Source organism: Diceros bicornis, chromosome 7 (assembly GCF_020826845.1).
Source record: "Diceros bicornis minor isolate mBicDic1 chromosome 7, mDicBic1.mat.cur, whole genome shotgun sequence".
NCBI classification, from domain to species: Eukaryota; Metazoa; Chordata; class Mammalia; order Perissodactyla; family Rhinocerotidae; genus Diceros; species Diceros bicornis.
The window spans coordinates 31,955,874-31,975,000 of NC_080746.1; the positions used below are offsets into that span (position 1 = coordinate 31,955,874).

At 34.7% G+C, this 19,127-nt stretch overlaps 1 protein-coding gene across 1 annotated transcript in view; it reads right to left on the reverse strand.

The window, feature by feature from the left end:
* The window catches only part of DYNC2H1 (dynein cytoplasmic 2 heavy chain 1), a 292,655-nt gene that overhangs the window by 260,250 nt on the left and 13,278 nt on the right, over window positions 1-19,127 (reverse strand). Inside the window, exons 11-20 of the mRNA XM_058545326.1 lie at window positions 18,364-18,539; window positions 16,114-16,309; window positions 12,158-12,253; window positions 9,494-9,646; window positions 8,786-8,884; window positions 7,545-7,684; window positions 7,233-7,461; window positions 6,217-6,344; window positions 1,750-1,865; window positions 953-1,080 (exon numbers count right to left, since the gene is read on the reverse strand). Of these exons, the coding sequence (XP_058401309.1) occupies window positions 953-1,080; window positions 1,750-1,865; window positions 6,217-6,344; window positions 7,233-7,461; window positions 7,545-7,684; window positions 8,786-8,884; window positions 9,494-9,646; window positions 12,158-12,253; window positions 16,114-16,309; window positions 18,364-18,539 (1,461 nt within the window). The remainder of the gene's footprint in view (window positions 1-952; window positions 1,081-1,749; window positions 1,866-6,216; window positions 6,345-7,232; window positions 7,462-7,544; window positions 7,685-8,785; window positions 8,885-9,493; window positions 9,647-12,157; window positions 12,254-16,113; window positions 16,310-18,363; window positions 18,540-19,127) is intronic.

Genomic DNA, 19,127 nt, shown 5'->3' on the forward strand with positions numbered 1-19,127 from the left:
TCACTCTCACACTCACACACACACAGGCACACGAATGCATTCTACGAGAACAGAGCACATTCGCAGCTGCAACTCCAATTCCTGGCACAATGCCCAGAATATATCAGGTGATCTATAAATATCTTTCACATAAATAAATGAATGAATGCCTCTGTGCTTTAGCTAACCGCCACAGCTCAAAAATGCCCTTCCTTCTTTAGTTGCTTCCTTCTACTAGACAAATACCTTATTTTATTTGCCTTTAAACCCTCTTTATACCTTCAAGCCTACCATATAAAAAGTCTGTAATTCCTTCCACCATGAAGGTATATTATTTCACTCATGTTTAACTCTCAATAATTTTAAGTCTATCACATAGTAGAAATACAAAAGTTTGCATTCTGATTTGGATTATTTCTGCTTCTTCCTCTAAACATAACTAAAATCATCCACAATATGTTTTATAAAATTTTGGCTTGCTTATTCTGGGCTCTAGCCTTCTGGATACTGTTTTTAGGAATCTTTACCACTCTTTCATCTTTGTCTCTAATTATGAGCGCCTCCATCAAACGTGAGTGTGTGTGAGTGTGTGTCTGTGTGTGTGTGTGTGTGTGTGTGTGTGTATTCTTAATTCAGCTCTAACTTCATATTTTAGCATCCTAAAATTACAACCTCAGAAGTACAACCTCAGAAGTAACAGCATGAATTATTTAAATTCAGTCTTATTCTACTACACCACGTCATAAACCAGACTGAAAATACTTCTGAAAACAATAATAAGCATTATTTTTACTGTTTCATTAAACCAACATAACATCATGAGTCCAATCATTAGCTAACCAATTGGACCAGATTATATGGACTTCATTATAATATTGAAGTTATATGATACTTCTAAATAGTTACATAAAATTGCCTAATTTAAACATCTCCAGTACATTAAAAAGAAATAACTTTACTTTGTGATTCTCACCTCTGGTTTCCGTTCTTGTAGCTTACTATACTGTAAATTAGCATCAGCTATCTCTTCCACAGACTGGGGTATAATTGTTAAGACTTCCATAGCCTCAGTAACAAATGTATCAATTTCATGTAAATGAGCTGAATAGGTAACAGTGAAATATAAGAAATGTTATTATTACCACCAAAAATATTCAACTACATAATTTCTAAATCAAGGAGTGTTAGAAGTAATCACTACATGAAATATGTTAAATCCTAAATTATTACTTGCTTTCATACAACAGAATTTCAAAATGTGGAATAAGCAAAGAAACTTCTCATGAAAGTTTAGCTGTTTCACACTGCACTAAAATTTTGAGTATAAAGTTAAAATGTACTCATTCTTAGTAAACTTGACTCAAAATTGGGAACTTCTCAGTCTTTAAAATAATATGCTATTATTATATCCATCTCAATTTAAAGGAAAAAAGAAACAGTGTGGTATTTTGGAAAATAGTAGTCGTCTGAAGAGATAAGGAGAAATACATTATACCAGAATTACCTACCTTTCTCAGTAACATATGCAACAAACTGACAGTAGCTCAGACTGCAAATAATAAAAATCCCTTCAATTTTTAGACCTCTTAGGAGTTGAACATGGACTTGCCTACTTTATTAAAATTATCATTTTAAGCACATTTTATTTCATAATACTTTCTAGATAAGTTTTGATTTTACTCCTCATTGGGATTCACATTTCATAACTATCAAAGCACATGCCTTTATATATAAAATTAAGTAAAAATAAAAATGAAAATGTGTCTTTACCCTGGATGGACTTCCTCAAAGAAAGAACAAGCATGTCAAATAACTTCTGGATGAGATCATCAATCACAGTCTTCACAGGGTTACAATTAATATTTAAACAATCTACCTTGACAGCACTGAAAAATGCCAATGGACATATTTTGACATGAAAAAAACTAATTAGAGGAAAAGAGTCTCATTCTAATATTATGATTTTGTGTTTACATTTTAAAAAGTAACTCAAAAGTATTAATGTTATCTTTAAGCACATTTAGATTTAGCAAAAATGCCTTATATGCACTATTATGAAGTTTTTCATTAAACAATGTTTTTGTTAATACTATAGTTTTTAATCATCGAATGTATCAGTTTAAAAAAAGCAGCACATTATGAATTACTAAAGCATCAACATAAATATATTTACAAACTTTACTGTCACAGCATGTAATATACTTATTTAAACATTTATAAAATGAATTCACTATCCTGCAGTCAAAGTGCAAACAACAACGAGAAGGGAAAGAAAATAAAGACAGAAAGTGAATACGGATTATTAAGGCACTAAGACAATAAAACAATAAGATACCATTTTATACCTATGAAATTGACAAAAATGTAATGAATTGTTAATTCATATCTTCAATTGTGTTGGGAAACAGAGAACTCTCAGAATTGTTGGTGAGAGTACAAAATAATGCAACTTTTGTGAAGAGCAATGTAGCAATATATATCAATTTTAAAACAGGCATATCTTTTGTCTTAATAACTTCACCTTTAGAATTTACCTTAAAATTTTTTCTTTTTTTTTGGTGAAGAAGATTAGCCCTGAACTAACATCTGTTGTTAATCCTCCTCTTCTTGCTGAGGAAGATTAGCCCTGGGCTAACACCCGTGCCCATCTTCCTCTACTTTATATGTGGGACGCCTGCCACAGAATGGTTTGATAAGCAGTGTGTAGGTCTGCACCTGCAAACCATAGGCCAACAAAGCAGAGTGCGTGAACTTAACCACTATGCCACTTGGCCAGCCTTAAAAAATTTTTATATACAAGTATCTTCACCAAAGTATTAATTATAGTAGTGAAAAATGAGAAACAAGCTAGATGCAGGAATGGCAAAATAAATTATTTTATATCCATACAATTAAAAATCACATTTTTGAGGTCTAAGTAATAACATGGCGAAATACTAATGAAATAGTGTTGAATAAAAAAAGGATACAGTACAATCCAAATTTTGTAAGTATATGTCCAAAACATCAACTATTAACAGCAATTGTCATGGTACTTTTCTATACTTTAAAAAATTTATAAAATGAATACAGTATTTTAATAATCAGAAGAAAGGCATTATTTTTAAGAACACTAATTCTTTGCATGGTACCCTTAAATGCAAAGTGTAATGTTCTAAGCAAACAGAGGTTGAACCAGACTCGTTCATCTGAGGAAAATCTCATATTTATCTTAAATTATACAAAATTAAAAAAAAAAAGTCTGGAAATTTTGGTCACAAAGATTATTTAGAAACCTATTTGCCCTTTTTAAGGCATAAAACCAGGTGATACTCTTAGAAAGCAAGCTATATGTGTTCAATACTCAGTTTTATTATAAAAATATAATTTTTCTCTTAAGGCTTTATTTATTCTTTTTTTTTTTTTTAAAGATTTTATTTATTTATTTTTCCCCCCAAAGCCCCAGTATATAGTTGTATGTCATAGCTGCACATCCTTCTAGTTGCTGTATGTGGGACTCGGCCCCAGGATGGACGGAGAAGTGGTGCCTCGGTGCGCGCCCGGGATCCGAATCCGGGCCACCAGCATCGGAGCGTGCGCACTTAACCACCAAGCCACGGGGCCGGCCCTATTTATTTATTCTCACTCACTAACTGTAGAGGTTTAAAGCCAGTTCTTAACCACCAAAACATATAAGAGCCAATTTGCCTGATATATGAAGTTATATGATTTTTGAAATCCTGACACACAAAGTGTCAAGATTTCTAATACTTGATACATGAAGAGACATAATTTGGTAAACCTAAAAAATTACATTATACCATATTTTGCTGATGAATTAACATAAAGTGATATGATTACAGCAGAGTTGTACTCACTGACTACAGAATACTGTAGAGAAGACTAACTTTCACCTTTCACTTGAAAATATTGATAACATGCAACTAAGGCTCCATTCAGCCATAGACAAAACAGGATGGCCATAGACAGCCTACCCAAAAATTATATCCTTACGACAGTATCTGAAACACATCCTTAGAATATGGTTTTTCTACTCTTACAGTATATTTCCAAAAAGTATCCATAAAATAAATATCTGTGTATGTATGTGTATATTACCTTAGGTGAATACATGTTAATCTATTAGCAAGAAATAGCAAAACGGAAAATGGAATGTGAGACATGCATTCTTTCTGTTTTGTTTAGCTTTGGCAGGGAAGCATAAATAGGAAAACTGTCCACAGTAAGGGTCAAATAAATAGTAGTGGTAGCAGTAGAGATCCTTGAGCAGTCAGGTGACAGCATAAGGTCAAATAAGATGGGTAAGATTAGGATCAAAGACAATATCTAAATGAGAAGAGAAACCTCATATCAAAATATTACAAAAGCACTATCTTTTCCTTACTTCAAACCAATATTAACGGCACTATCATTATCCCAATCATTTAAGCTCCAACCCTCAAGTCATTTGTCTCTTCTCTATTCCTCACCCCTCATTTTCCTCCAATAATAAGACCTCTTAATACTCCATAATATTTCCTCCCCCCGCCCCCATTTTGAGTACCAACAACTTAATTCAACTACTTATTACTGGTCTTCGGGATGATGACAGACTAACCTCTCTTCCTCCAGGATATCTTTCTCCCACTAAACAATTCATTATTTCCAGATTAACATTCCTAATGTATAGCTTTGGTACTGACACACTTCTGTTTAGAAGCCTTCAATAGCTAACCATCCTAACGTGAATAAAATCCAAATTCCCTGTTTTAGAATGTAAGGCTCTCCCAAATCTGTACTTTATCTACTCCTTTCCAGGAACATCTCCTCTAGTCACTAATAAAACATTAACTCTAATCAAATTCTTGATTAACCAACTTCTTATTTTCAGCACATAAATCTCTCTCCTAAGAGGCTCTGCTTTAGCCTCCAATTCTCATTTCTACTCGTCAAAATTCTATTCAAGTGTTTCTATCTTGCCAAAGCTTTCCCTGATTTTGCCCCAAACGGATGGGATGTCATCATCCTGTAAATCTCCATAGCCTTTAGTTCAATCTCTAATATGGAATAAAGACTATTCTCTCTGCATTAATAATAACAACTAATATTTTTTGAGAACTTACTCTGTACCAGTAATTTATACACAAATTATCCCTTAATCCTCGAAACACTAAGAGATGAATACTATAGTTTTAACTATTTTAAAGCTGAGGAGGGCCGGCCCGGTGGCTTAGCGGTTAAGTGCACGCGCTCCGCTGCTGGCGGCCCAGGTTCGGATCCCGGGCGTGCACCGACGCACCGCTTCTCCGGCCATGCTGAGGACGCGTCCCACATACAGCAACTAGAGGGATGTGCAGCTATGACATACAACTATCTACTGGGGCTTTGGGGGAAAAAATAAATAAATAAAATCTTTAAAGCTGAGGAAATGGAGGTTCATGGGGTCTAAGTGACTGTCAAAGTCAAGCAGCTGCTAAGAGCCATCTAACTCCAGAGCCCACTCTCTTAACCCCTGTGTGTACTTGACTTAATCATCAATTATACTTGTCTTATTGCACTACCAGAAAGCAAGTGACTTGCTTGCAGGTACTCTGTCTTCTTCATCGTTGTACTCCCACAGGACAAGGTTTTGCATGTTATAAATTCTCATCAAATATTTATTGAAAGAATGAACAAGTGAATTAATAAAAGTGATATGCACAATTAAACAAGCCTTTCATAGAGCTTTTTTCAAAGAGTGGTTCCAGTGATATGAATTTCAGATAGTGAGGGGGATATACTCTCAAGCAGCTGGGTTATGAGATTCCCCTCAGATGGTCTCCTCACATTTAGGGCAATACCTAGAAGCAGCACTATGTTGTGTGCCTCCCAGGGCATTCTGAAAGGAAGCAGAGCAGTACAAAATCAGAGACAAATGTCATTAGCTTTATATCCTTTAGTATGCTCTCAGCAGTAGATTCTTACCATTCTTAGACTGTGCCTATGCATATCAAATATTAGATCTTCATGCCAGATCTGGATAGAAGCTTCTTTCCCCTATCTATTCTACCCAACTAGGTCTCAGCCAGCAGAACTTCTAGAAGAGAAACTTCTTTTAGTCTCAGCAATGCCATACTCAGATGATACTCAGGTGTCCTGGCTGAGCTCTTGAGGAGGTGAGAAGATGACCTGACTTTGGTACCACTAAGTGAAGAGTACTCTTATGATCCCATGGCAAAAACTGTTATGATACATAAGTACTACTTTAATTTCTAATACCTTGGAAGTCGTTCTACTTCTTTCCCTTTTATTTTCAGTGCTTTAAAATTTTTCTCCCAATCATGTACAGTAGAAAGATGCTTTTCCACTAGAGCTTCCATATCAACTTGCCCAATTACAATCCATTCCTATTTAATGAAGGAGAAATATATTAAAGAAATAGAACTAATAAATTAACATTTAAAAGATCAGAGTTCAACTATTAAGAGCAATAAAAATGAGCAAATGTGAGGTATTCAAGTAAATTTCAATTTAGGTATGTAAATATAAACACTGCTGCACAGCCTAAAGAATGAATAGGAAAAAAACGATTTAATATATAAAAATACAGAGATCATAAAACTTTTTTGAAGAGATGCAAAAACCCTTTTGTCAGATTCTCTTCTCATATTTGAGATATACAAAGACAGAATCACCTCTGCAAAGCCAAGAGCTACTGTAGGCTACAAATCTGAAAGTATCCAGATTCAACTGATTCTAGAAATCTAAAATACAGAAGAAGCATTGCAGTGTCATTTAAGAAACTGGCTGAATTCTCAATCATACGTCTCAGGATCAATACAAATGAGCAATGAATGCAATTAGGGTTTATCTTTGGAGAGTTGGTATGATGCACTTAAAAGTAAAAAGTTAAATCATCTCAATTTCATTAACTTTGAGGGCTTCCCTCCATGGATTGCTCTTGATCCAAAGAATGAAAAAAAGATTATATTTTCCTGAAAGAAATTAAACTTGATACAACATAGTGTCACATTCCAAGTTGAAATAACAATCAAAAAAAAAAACAAAAAACTAGTTTCTCAATCTTCAAATAGTCAAAGACAAAAAAAATTTAGTGTAACTTTTTTCTCATCTGTGGCATAAATCTAGGTTGTATAAGAATCCTCAACTCTGCCTCTCCGGTTTACCATATTTTTATTTTATGCCACACAAGATAAACTATTGATTTGTACGTTTAATACTAATTCAGTCAGATGAAATATTATAATAGAAGGACAGAAATTTACATTCCATACCTTATGTTGGTGTAAAACAGCTGACAATCTCCTAAAGAGATCCTCTGCTTTGCCGAAAATAGTTAGAAATCCACTTGCATTTCTATCAATCATAATGGGAAAAATAGATTCATCTCCTGCCTCACCCACTCCCTTAAACTGATTAGGTATGCCGATGAATCTCTTCATTTCTCTATAATATTTAGCCCGGACTTCTTCAAAAGGAGGCCTGAATTGTAACCGTCCTTGTCTGAAAGCAAATAAATAACTTTAAAATATAAATTACTGGAAAATTATAGATTGAAAATTAAATTGGGTTTTAAAAAATCTTACTTGTACGTTAAGTCTATATTTATTTCTGGCAGATTCTCATTAAGTGCTTCTAAGCCCATCTGATACTGATGCTCCAGAGCTTTGTACAGTTGATGATTCCAGTGCTGTTTCCATGCACGCATGTCACTTGCTTGGAATCCCTAATATGTTATATTTGCATTTTTTATTTAAAAATTAGGTGGTAAAAAAATAATAAAAAAATAAATAAGTAAAAAAATTAGGTGGTAGAATGGGGTTTTCATTTAATGCTTTCATATCACATAAAGTAAAATTATAGTCAAAAAAACCTCATTTTAAATATCTTAAAACACACAACTCAATTGCAATTTGTAGTGAGAGTTTATATAGAGTTAAATATGAAAATCTTTAACCTTCATGCTTATAAATAGTATACAAAAAGATAAATAAAATTTTAAAAATCAAATTAATATTAAATGGATTTTATATATGGACTTTATGATGCTAAAAAAAAAAAACAGTAACAGGAACAACAGTTTATTTTGTGAATTTCTTAGTCCTTTTTCAAAAATTCCCATCAAGTATAGCTCTGCTCTTCCCTTCCCACGCCCTAAATAATCCACTGCGCATTTAAAAACATGATAAACTTAAAATATGAGAATGCTCAGGATAGTTTACATATTCTTTTGCTTCCATATAACCATAAACATATCAATTCTAATACTTCAATTTTTGTTTTTTCTTAAAGTTCAAAAAACTGAAAAATACATGTAAATGTGTAAGCCACCTGGCTCACATTCAACTAAGATCCCATTATCACCTACTATGTAGCAGGCTCTGTGCTAACCACTTTCATATACATCATCTCATATCAAAATGTGTATGGAACTGAAATTTTACCCAAATAAAGAAAGAAATTCTGAAACAAAGTTATTTCAATCACTAGGCTTCTGCCTAAACCTAATTTTGTGTTCTACAGCTGTCACAATCACCTAAAAGAAAGCAAACAAATGACAGATATTTAAGCATTAAGTCAGAAAAACTACAAAGTCTGAATTGAGGAATTTAACATTCCATAAGACAAATGGAAACTTACTGTTATATTTTTAAATGTAAATGCATTGTTAATTTATAGTCTATATATAATTTAGCTGAATTCTAAATTTATTAGAAATTCATCAGTAAACATTTACAGATAACTTTATGAACTTTTCATCAATTCATATATTCACATTCTGAAAAGGTCCTATTTCAAAGTATAGACACAAAATAAAATACTCTACCTGTGCTTCTACACTTGCTAAGCCAGTTCGCAATTCTTGTAATCCATCTTTCCAACGCTGCTGCTGCCGAAGCAGATCAATATTCATAAGAACTACCACCTGTTAACATTAGAGCACAACAGTCTCAAAGTATCACCGAAAAAATAGTAACTTTTCAGTGGAAAAACCTGATAGACAGCCCCTTAACCAAGTGATCAAGGTTAACTCAACCTATAATAAAACACATCAATACCTGATCAATGCACTGAGAAAGGCAAAATATCACTTCTGTGATATTCCTGTCAAAACTGTATAACTCCAGTCCAATAATGAGAAAACATCATATAGACCCAAATCAAGAAGCATTCTACAAAATGACAAGTACTCAGCAAAAGCATCGAAGTCACGAAAAATAAGGAAAGACTGAGGAGAAGAGATTAGAGACTCAACGAAATGCAAGGTGGGATCCTGGAAAAGAAAAGGGACATCAGCGGAAAAAGTTGTAAAATTCAAAAGGGTCTCCTTCCTAATTTAGATAACTGTTCTATGTTTAAATAAGTTGTTAACAATAGGGGAAGCTGGGTGAAGGATAAGTGTGAAATCTCTATACTATTTTTGGAACTTTAAGTTTCAAATTATTTCCAAATAAAAAGTTATTTAAAATTATATTCTAATTACTTTTTAAATAACACTATTCATAGCTTATTCAATTTTATAAATAAAATATACCTTTTCACAAAATGTAGTGTGCCATTTTCTCAATTTTCTGTTTTCAGTGGCAAGTCGTTCAGCAGCATTTTGAAGTTTTTGGGTGTAGCCTTCTAATTCTTTAGGATTATCCCAAGTAATGTGGGACTTTCCCCCACTTCCTGCTTTGGAGTTCTAAGGGTACAACAAATGACATTTAGTATTCAAATGCATTTTTCCCAAAAGATTCAATATTCTACATCATAAGTCCACTTATCCCTAACATTAACCTGCAATATAATAATTTTTCCATTTTATAAATGATAAGGCAACCGGGCCAAGATTGAGTAGCCCCATTCCTTCCAAGTTATCCCTCTTACAACTAAAAAACCCTAGACATAACACAACAAACAGGCATAGAAAGACCGAAAGGTAGAAATACAAACATGGGTTCCCTTATCGTCCCCCATATATCCAGGAGAGGGCGCTGGAGAAGTCTCTAACCTGGAACCACCCACAGGGACAGACAGAAAAAGCTCTAGCATCCTATTCCCTCTAGCCAAAGGACCAGGAAAATAGTGGCCTAACAACAGAAAACCTTTTAGGCAAACACCCATCCTACTCCAGCCAAACACCAATGGAAAAACCTCTCTGCAATTTCAGTGGAACCAAGTAGAGAGCTAATATTCCATCCCTTGCTTGGCACAAAGCAGACAGTACTCCAATTCCCCTGTCAAGACAGCAGAGCTGAACCGGGCTGAGCTTCCGCCCCCGCTTTGCTGTAACACAGCAGTGTGAATCTGCCCTCCACTTCTCCTAACCATATCAACAGGGCTTAGTAGGGAACTGAGCTCACACCCTGCTTGGAGGCCACAAGACACTGCAAGCTGGTACCCCACTGTCTCGGGAAGGTGTCAGTAGGGCAAAAAGGGGCACTGAACTCCCACTCCAGTCATCTGAAATGAAGCAGTGCAAGTCAGTGCTCCACTTCTGTCAGGATGGTATCTACAGGGCCCAGCAGAAAACTGAACATACGCACTCACCCAGTCCTCATGCTAGACCTCGTTGTTTCAGAGAGAAATAATGAGTTACTTAGAAAGGAATGCAAATTCAAATGGCAGAGGATTTCCCATCCGAAACCACGAGGGCCACGAAGAAGTGGAACAACACTTTTAAAGCGCTAAAAGAACTGTGAACCATGAATTTCATATCTGGTGAAAATATCCTTCAGGAATTAGGGGAAATAAAAACATTCTCTGCAAAAGAAAACTGATAGAATTTGTCACTAGCAAACCTACTCTTAAAGCAGGGCTAAACGAAGTTCTCTCAAGAAGAAGGAAATGATAATGAGAAGCTTGGAACAGAAAAGAAAGAAAAACATTGGGATGAGGAAAATATAAACATAAAATAAACTATCCTTCTTCTCATGAGTTTCTTAAATCATATTTGATGACTGAAAATTATAACCCCATCTGATGTAGTGCTCTATGTATGTAGATGGTACTAAATACTTAAGACAAATGTATACAAGTAGAGAGGGTAAAGAGACCTAAATAGAAGTAAGGTTTCTATACTTCACTTGAAGTGGTAAATGTTAAGGCATAGCAAGTCTCTGGAATACAGAAGACCCTCAATAAATAGCTGATGAATAAATGAAAATAAACAATTATAATAAATTCAATAGAATACTCTGTGAATCAGTGCAAAAAGTATTTAATGAGTAATTACTATACACTACTTTACTGTTGTACTGCTACAGAGCACGAAAATAGAGTCCCTGCTCTCCCATATAGTTTATGCTGAACACCTTCTGGGGATCTGGAATTCTGGTACATATTAGGCAGAAGATACCCACATTTCCAGCCCCCAATAAAAGCCTGGGCACTGAGTCGCTAGTCATCTTCCTTAGAAAGACAACATTTCACATGCGTTACAACTCATTGCTAGGGGAAGCATGCCCTGTGTGACTCCACCGGCAGAGGACTCTTGAAAATTTGTACCTGGTTTCCCCAGGACTTCACCCATGCACCTTTCCCTTTGCTGATTCACTTTGCATCCTCTTGCTGTAATAAATCGTTGCTGTGAGTACAACTATACCCTGAGTCCCGTGAGTCCTCCTAGCAAATCATAGAACCTGCGGTAGTCTTGAAAACCATGACACAACTGGTTATCCACTTTCAAATAAAAGAAGAATAAAAGGGTATATTCTTCTTCTACTTATTTTTTAAATATTTCAGGCCTCTGAAGACTAAAAATGTAGATTTCAAAAAGTTAGCAGTCACATAGTAACAGATAGTTTAAAAACTATTGTGGGTTTTCCTAATTTCCTATGTGTAGATCTTTAAATAAGCATAAAGAGCAAATAAATCTTAAATTGCAAAATCAGGAGATGATGGAAAAGCACTAAAGAGTCCTGTGTATAAGGATCTCACACTTCAGTGAAAAAGTAAAGGTAACAGCATACAAATTGTATAGTATACATATTAATTCAATTGATCAAAACCAGCACCAAAATATGTTCAACACAACCATTTAAATCTATGGCTGGAAAAATGTTACTTGTTAAGAGTGAAGGAAGTCTTTGGGGAACAAAATAAAGCCTTAGATCAATGGCTATGTTAAGCTGAAGAATATACTAAAAAACTAAGAAATGAGAAACACTTTACACGTAACATCTAATGATAATAACATAAAAAGTCTATTTACCTTAATTATCTGTTCAAACGCTAAGGCAGATTGTAACATCATTGGTCTCTGACTTTGAATCATTTGTTGATCGATGGAATTGTAAAAATGTGCCACCTACAAAGTAAAAGTCCAATTAGCAATAATCAATAATACATACCACACAATTTTTAATTTTCTTTCATTTTTAATTGTTTGAATGCAAACATTAACTCTTATCAATTCTAAGATTTAACAAAAAATAGTTTTTTCATCTCCAACATAGTCTTTATGCATGTATTAATATATACAATCAACAAATATGTGTTGCGTTCCTATAATTTGCCAATTTATAATTTGTCCCAGGGGCCAACTAAACCAAGATTATAAAATCCAGTCCCTGGAATCAGTCCCTGGAAGTTCACAGTCTCATAGGGAACACAGAGGAAACCAGTAAAGCATGTTAAACGCAAAAAAACTGAACTCTTTGTTCTTGTAACTCTCCAAACCTGCTCCTTCCTTTTTCAGTACAGTCATGCCCTGCATAATGATGTTTCGGTCAATGAAGGAATGCAAACACTACAGTGGTCCCTGTAAGATTAGTACCACATAGCCTAGGTGTGTAGTAGGCTATACCACCTAATTTTGTGTAAGTACACTCTACCATGTTCACATAAAGATGAAATTGCCCAATGACACATTTCTCAGAACATATCCCTTTCATTAAGTGACTCACAACTGTACAAAACACAATGATTTATCCATTTTGAAGACCAAAATAATATCTGAGTTGTCCTCAACTCTTCTCTCACATCTCACATCAGTGAAGTCTATTGACTATACTTTCAAAATACATATTGAATCCAACTACTTCAAACACCTCCATCAATCCCACTCCAAACCAAGCACCCTCATCTCTTGGCAAGACCAGTGCACCATCTCCTAACTGGTCTCTCTGTTTCCAATCATGGCCTCCTATTGTCTATTCAAAGCAGCCAGAGTGGTCCTTTTTTAAATATAAATCATGTCATATCTTCCTATGACTTCCCAATACATTTGAGAACAAAATCCAAAATCCCAAAACTCTTACCTGAAACCTTCCAATGGTTTCCCAATACACTTAAGAATGAAATCCAAATCCAAAACCCATCCCCTTACCCCAGCACAAACATTTTACATAAACTGGCCTTTAGTCCCACCACAAACCCCTCCCTCATTGCATTGTAGCCAAACTGGCCTGCTTGCTGTTACTCTAACCTACCAAATGAGTCTTCCCTCAGGAATTCTGCATATGTCAATCATTCCCTCTGTCTGCAATAGTCTTCCTCCAGATATTTGCATGGTTCTTTTGCTCACTTTGTCATGTCTCTTCTCAAATATTACATTTTCATCAACACTTACCCCGACCACTCTGAATAAAATACCAGTCTTTTTTTTTTGCTTAAGGAAGATTGGGCCTGAGCTAACATCCCTGCCAATCTTCCTCTATTTTGTATATGGGACGCTGCCACAGCATGGCTTGATGAGAAGTGTGTAGGTCCGCACCTGGAATCTGAACCATCGAACCCTGGGCCACCGAAGCAGAGTGCATGAACTTAACCACTATGCCACTGGGCCGGCCCCAAAATAGCAGTTTTTGTCACAATCTTTTTACTATGTTTTATTTTTCTTCAAAGTACTTATCACTACCTAACATGTATTATCTATCTATGTATTTACTGTCTATCTCCCATATCAGAATGATAGCTCTAAAAACAGTGCCTAGCAAATAGCAAGCACTCAATAAATGTTTGTTGAATTAATCAATGAATCAAAAAATAGAGATACCTACAAGGTACAGTGGTGGACAAAGGAGGACATTGTCAACACTGTCTGTTGGGGAATAAGGAGAGGTTCAGGGAAGAAAATCAAGTGGACACTATGGAGGGAGTCTAAGGAGTTTAAGGAGACTGTCTTTTAATTTTTGTATCCTCAGCACCTCACAAAATTCTTGGCACAGAGTAGTTGCTTATAAATATATTTATTAATTTTATAGAGAGTCATCTTCTTTCCACTAGTATGCATAAAAACATACTTTATTTGGTGGGGAATACCCACTCTACTCATTCTATACCACAATAGTCCCAGAAAAAGCCCAATCAGGAAAACTAGAAGCAAAGAATACATACCATCATAGCAATCTGGCCATACTGTTATCTATATAACACCCTACTTCATACTCCCTGCTCTAGCTAAATATCTGCTCATAAGTAAAGGTACATATACATAGATTTTTCACAATTGTTCTCCTAGGGGTAAATACAAATACTATATGACCATTCACTCATCTTTTGAGCTCCAATTGTGTTAGACTAAATACTTAGGATAAAAAAGTGAGCAAGGCTTTCTACTTTTGAATATGTAGTCCCTCTCTTTGAAATGATCATCCATCCCACCTCCTCGTGCTCTTGAGAGAACACATGTACGCTGTTCCTGACTCACATTACACATCATGCCTCTGTAAAGATTTATCTGATACTACCTCTACCCCTCCCCAGGAAAATAACTGAAAATTCCCACCTCTATGCTTTCACAGGGCTTTCTGAACATCTATAATATAGTACTCATATTACTAAATATTGTACCTATTTGTTCACATATCTGTCATCACTATATGAACTATAATGGAATAAATATGGCTTTGGAGTCAGAGAGATTTGGTATCAAATCTCAGCTTCATAACTTACTAGCTGTGTGGCACTGGGAAAACTATGTTACAAATCTGATCCCCAATTAGATCAGTGAAAAACGGGGGATTAATTGAAACAACATAAATAAGGCATCTACCAGAAGGCCTGATATTTAATGAGAATACAATGTTTAGTTTACTCTTTTTCACTGGACCAGTGGTTCTCAACCATGGCTGATTTGCACCCAAGGGGACACTCAGCAATGTCTGGAGATATTTTTGACTGTCAGGACTAGGCAGGTGCTACTGGCCAGGGATGCTGCTAAACATCCTACAATGCACAGGACATCCCCCACAAAAAAAAATTGGTCCAAAATGTCAAAAGTGCTGAGACTGAGAAACCCTGTGCCAGAGTATGAGTAATATATTCATGTTTATATCCTCATTACACTGTCCCTGGTAGTATGAGTGCTCAATGAATCCTTTTTGAACAAAAGAATAAATGCAAGACCAAATATACAAGATATTGTTCCTGCCCTCTAAGATCTAATAATCAAGTGACAGAAAAACTGAAAAAAATCCAGAGTGATTTGCACACTACTCACCGAATAAAGAACAATCAACTAAAGGAAGACACAAGGAAAGTGACTTATGAGTTGGGAATTAAAGGATGACTTTTGAGTTTTCCAATTAGAAAGATATCAGCGCACGGAGATGTGTTTGGAAAGGAGCCAAGTTTCATATTACTGAAGCATAGGGTGCAACATGAGGGGAAGAGTACAGGTAGTAAAGGCCACAAACAGTAAGGTTAGTTAGAGCGTGATTAAGAGGGCCTTGTATACTGTACTAAGGAGGTAGACAATGTGGTGATAATAGTTGGTTTTAAACAGGAATATGATATGATGGCAATGTACTGAACAGGTAGACCAAGGAAATCACCAAAAACAGAGACCAGTCCATAAGCCTACCAATTCTCTAAGAATCTGTCTTTTGACGGCAGGCAGAAGATCCTTTAATTAGTAGGTCCTTTAAGACCCATGCAAGTAACATAAAAGAAAGAAGAAAAAAAGAGAAAGAATAATATTCTATTTTTCCAAATGTCTTCAGAATAAAAAGCAGTAACAATAATACCTCAAATTAATAAATTTCTATATGGTTTACAAAGCAAATTTTGTAATGTAGTCATTTAGCAAACCATAATTTAACAAGACTTAATGGTGCTAATCTATTAGCCTAAAAAACTCAAAAGTAGAAAACAAAGCCCTTAAAATATTCTAATGTAATAAACTCACAATAGCCATGTTTTCAAAAATATAATATAATTTCATACTTGTTTAAGAATAATTGCTTGCTTGCAGAATTTCTGTGCAACGTTTGCAACTTGCTGTATTTTGGCAGGAATAACAAAGCCAAGGGCAGAAAGCTGACGAACTTCCCTCAGAAGAATCACCAACCGATCTGAATAATGCACTTTTAATGATCCATCACTAGGATCCAATTCCATAATTCGACTATTAGCCTCAATACTACAAAACAAAATGAGTAACTTTTTAAGGTTCATGTTCTCACTCTTTTGACAATGAAAAACACATTAGTTCTTACAATTATTCTGTAAATATAAAATTAAGTCAAAGAATTTTTTAATTATAGTTTTCAAGTTGTTACCTTTTTTTCATACAGTAGCTCACAATTCAGATCCTGATAACAAACTGCAATATCCAAAGTATATTATCACATTATATTTCAATCAAGCAGTTTTTGAAGTCAGAAAAATCAATCTCTTAACCTTCAGCTAAGATTCAAAACTGACATCATATCCACCATACACAGAAAAGGCTTTGATTCTTTTTTCTAGAATGTACCTTAGATTTTTTCTTTATAGTCAGCCTACCTGGTTCTTTAATACTTTAATAAAGAATCAATGGTAAAGAACATCAAAATGGTAGGAGCAAAGATAATCAAATGTTTCATTCCTCTACTCTTTGTGTCACTATCTAAGACTGTCCTTTCTTTGTGTTTCTTGTAAAGGCTACAACAGCAAATTTTACATTGGGGCACTCAAGTCAGCATGGATTATGAAAATGCTGAGCTAAATTAAGCATAAAGCATTATATTTTTCATGACCTATCTTTCAGGATCAGGTTTACATAATGCTCATTCTTTCAAATCACTTTCACAATTAAAAGAACTTGCAGGTCTTAGAAAACAAGCTACTGAAAAGCAAAGAACAAATCTATTCAGCCTACTTAACAACACAAAACAAAGCATAATAAAAAGCAGATACTTTAAAATGGCTTAAAACAATAACTTAGCCCAAACTTTTCTATATGAGCACAAAGCCTGTCAGAAAATTATAATGGTGACCCTTTTTCCCTTTATTCAAAACTAATCTTCAAAATCAGTTTCTACATTCCAGCATATCTGAAATATGTTCCAAAACACACTGATTCTATGGGACATAATGCATTTTAACTAAAAAAAAAAAAAAAAAGTGGAAGTCAGGGAGTTTCACTGCCAAATGGGAAACACTGGGCTGAAAAAAGTTAAACAGGATTCTTCACAGCAGGTCTCCGCCCTTTGGTACACTGTCATACACAGTGGGTCTCCACCAGAGCTATAGTGATAAAAGTGTGCAAAGTGTGCAAAGTTTCCAAAATTAGTTGACTAAAGAACTCTTTATTTTTCTTTTGGCTTGGAGCATCTCTCGTATTCTAGGTTCAGAGTAGAAAGAGAAAGAGTTAAATGCATAAAATTATAATCATTTTGCCCCAGCACCTTTTGGTTCTTCTATTCTTACTCTGCAACCAAAACGCAAGATAAAGTGAAAAAAAAATTATTCATTCAGTTTAAGAAGCTACCACTTTTGGCCTAATTATCTTTTGTAGCAGAATAGGGAAAATAAACAGAATTTCATATTATGGAGAAAGTTACTTTTAAAAAGTAACAAGTTTCTAAAAATTAAAAAGTGATCAAGTTTCTAAAAATACAGACAATAATATGCTGGTAGAAGTTTATCTGAACAAAGAAACAATGTTTTTTTTTAAACCGTCTACTTTAAATACCCATTAGAATAATTAGGTTAACCAATTAAATTACATTCAATATAGCTCAGTAAATATCTACCAAACCCTTACTACGTTGGGCACCATAAAGAAATACGTCTCATCTCAAGGAGCTAAAAATTAATGAAATTTTACAGTTTACAATGTGTGTGTCTATGTTTGTGTGTGTACATGTACATAATATTCATGTTAAATGGTAGAAAAACATCTATGAATACCAATAACAAAAAACCATGGGAGAGGAAAAATTCCTAATTTCAAAATGAGAATCCACAGTTCTGGGGCACAGACATGAGAAGGAAGGGAAAAGCAGTCAACTAACTATATCATCAAAGTTGCAAACCTTAATGACTTAAAAGTTGATAATCAAAAACTAACAACAACAAAAATTAAAGGAACAGCAGCAAGTTTGAAGAAAGGAGAAAGCAGAAATTATTAATTCCACTTGTCATTTGGATTAATAACATAAGAAAAAAGATTCTTGTGTAGATTTCACTGTTTGGTATATTTATACATACCTCAAACCAGATCTGGAATCAGACAAACCAGATTGAATATCCCTGGACCAATCATCAAATTGTTCTTGTTCATATAGTTTAAACTGGTCTAAGAGATCTTCAGCACTTTGATGGAAAGATCGAAATCCTGACAAGTCAGATAAAAGAGCCTCTGCAATTCTGATAGTATCATCCACCTTAAAAAGTCAAATTAGAAGAATATTTATTATTTAAGTTCTAACAAAGTTAGCATAAAATGAGCCCCCTTCTCTGATCTATCATTCAGAAATTATTTTCCCATTCATCTATAAACAGTAAAATAGAAGATTTGTCAGTGAATATAAGAATATCAACCCCTACTTTGCTTCTGAATTATACAATCTCAGAATAGCAAAACACAGAGAATAACACATACAAGGCATAACTTGAAGGGTAAGATAAGGGAAATTCAGATGAAACTCCAAGAATTCAGCAATACAGTCACGCATCACTTAATGACAGGGATATGTTCTGAGAAATGCGTCGTTAGGCAATTCTGTCATCGTGCGAACATCATAAAGTATACTTATACAAACCTAGATGATATAGCCTAATACATACCCAGGTTATATGGTACTAATCTCATAGGACCACCAAGGTATATGTGGTCTGTCCTTGATCAAAATGTCATTATGCAGTGCATGACTGTAAACTTAAACATGTTAAGCAATAATTTGGGCCCTTTGCTAAATGCTCTATTTAACAGCTCAAACAGTAATTAGGCCAATTTGAGTGGCAATTAAAGG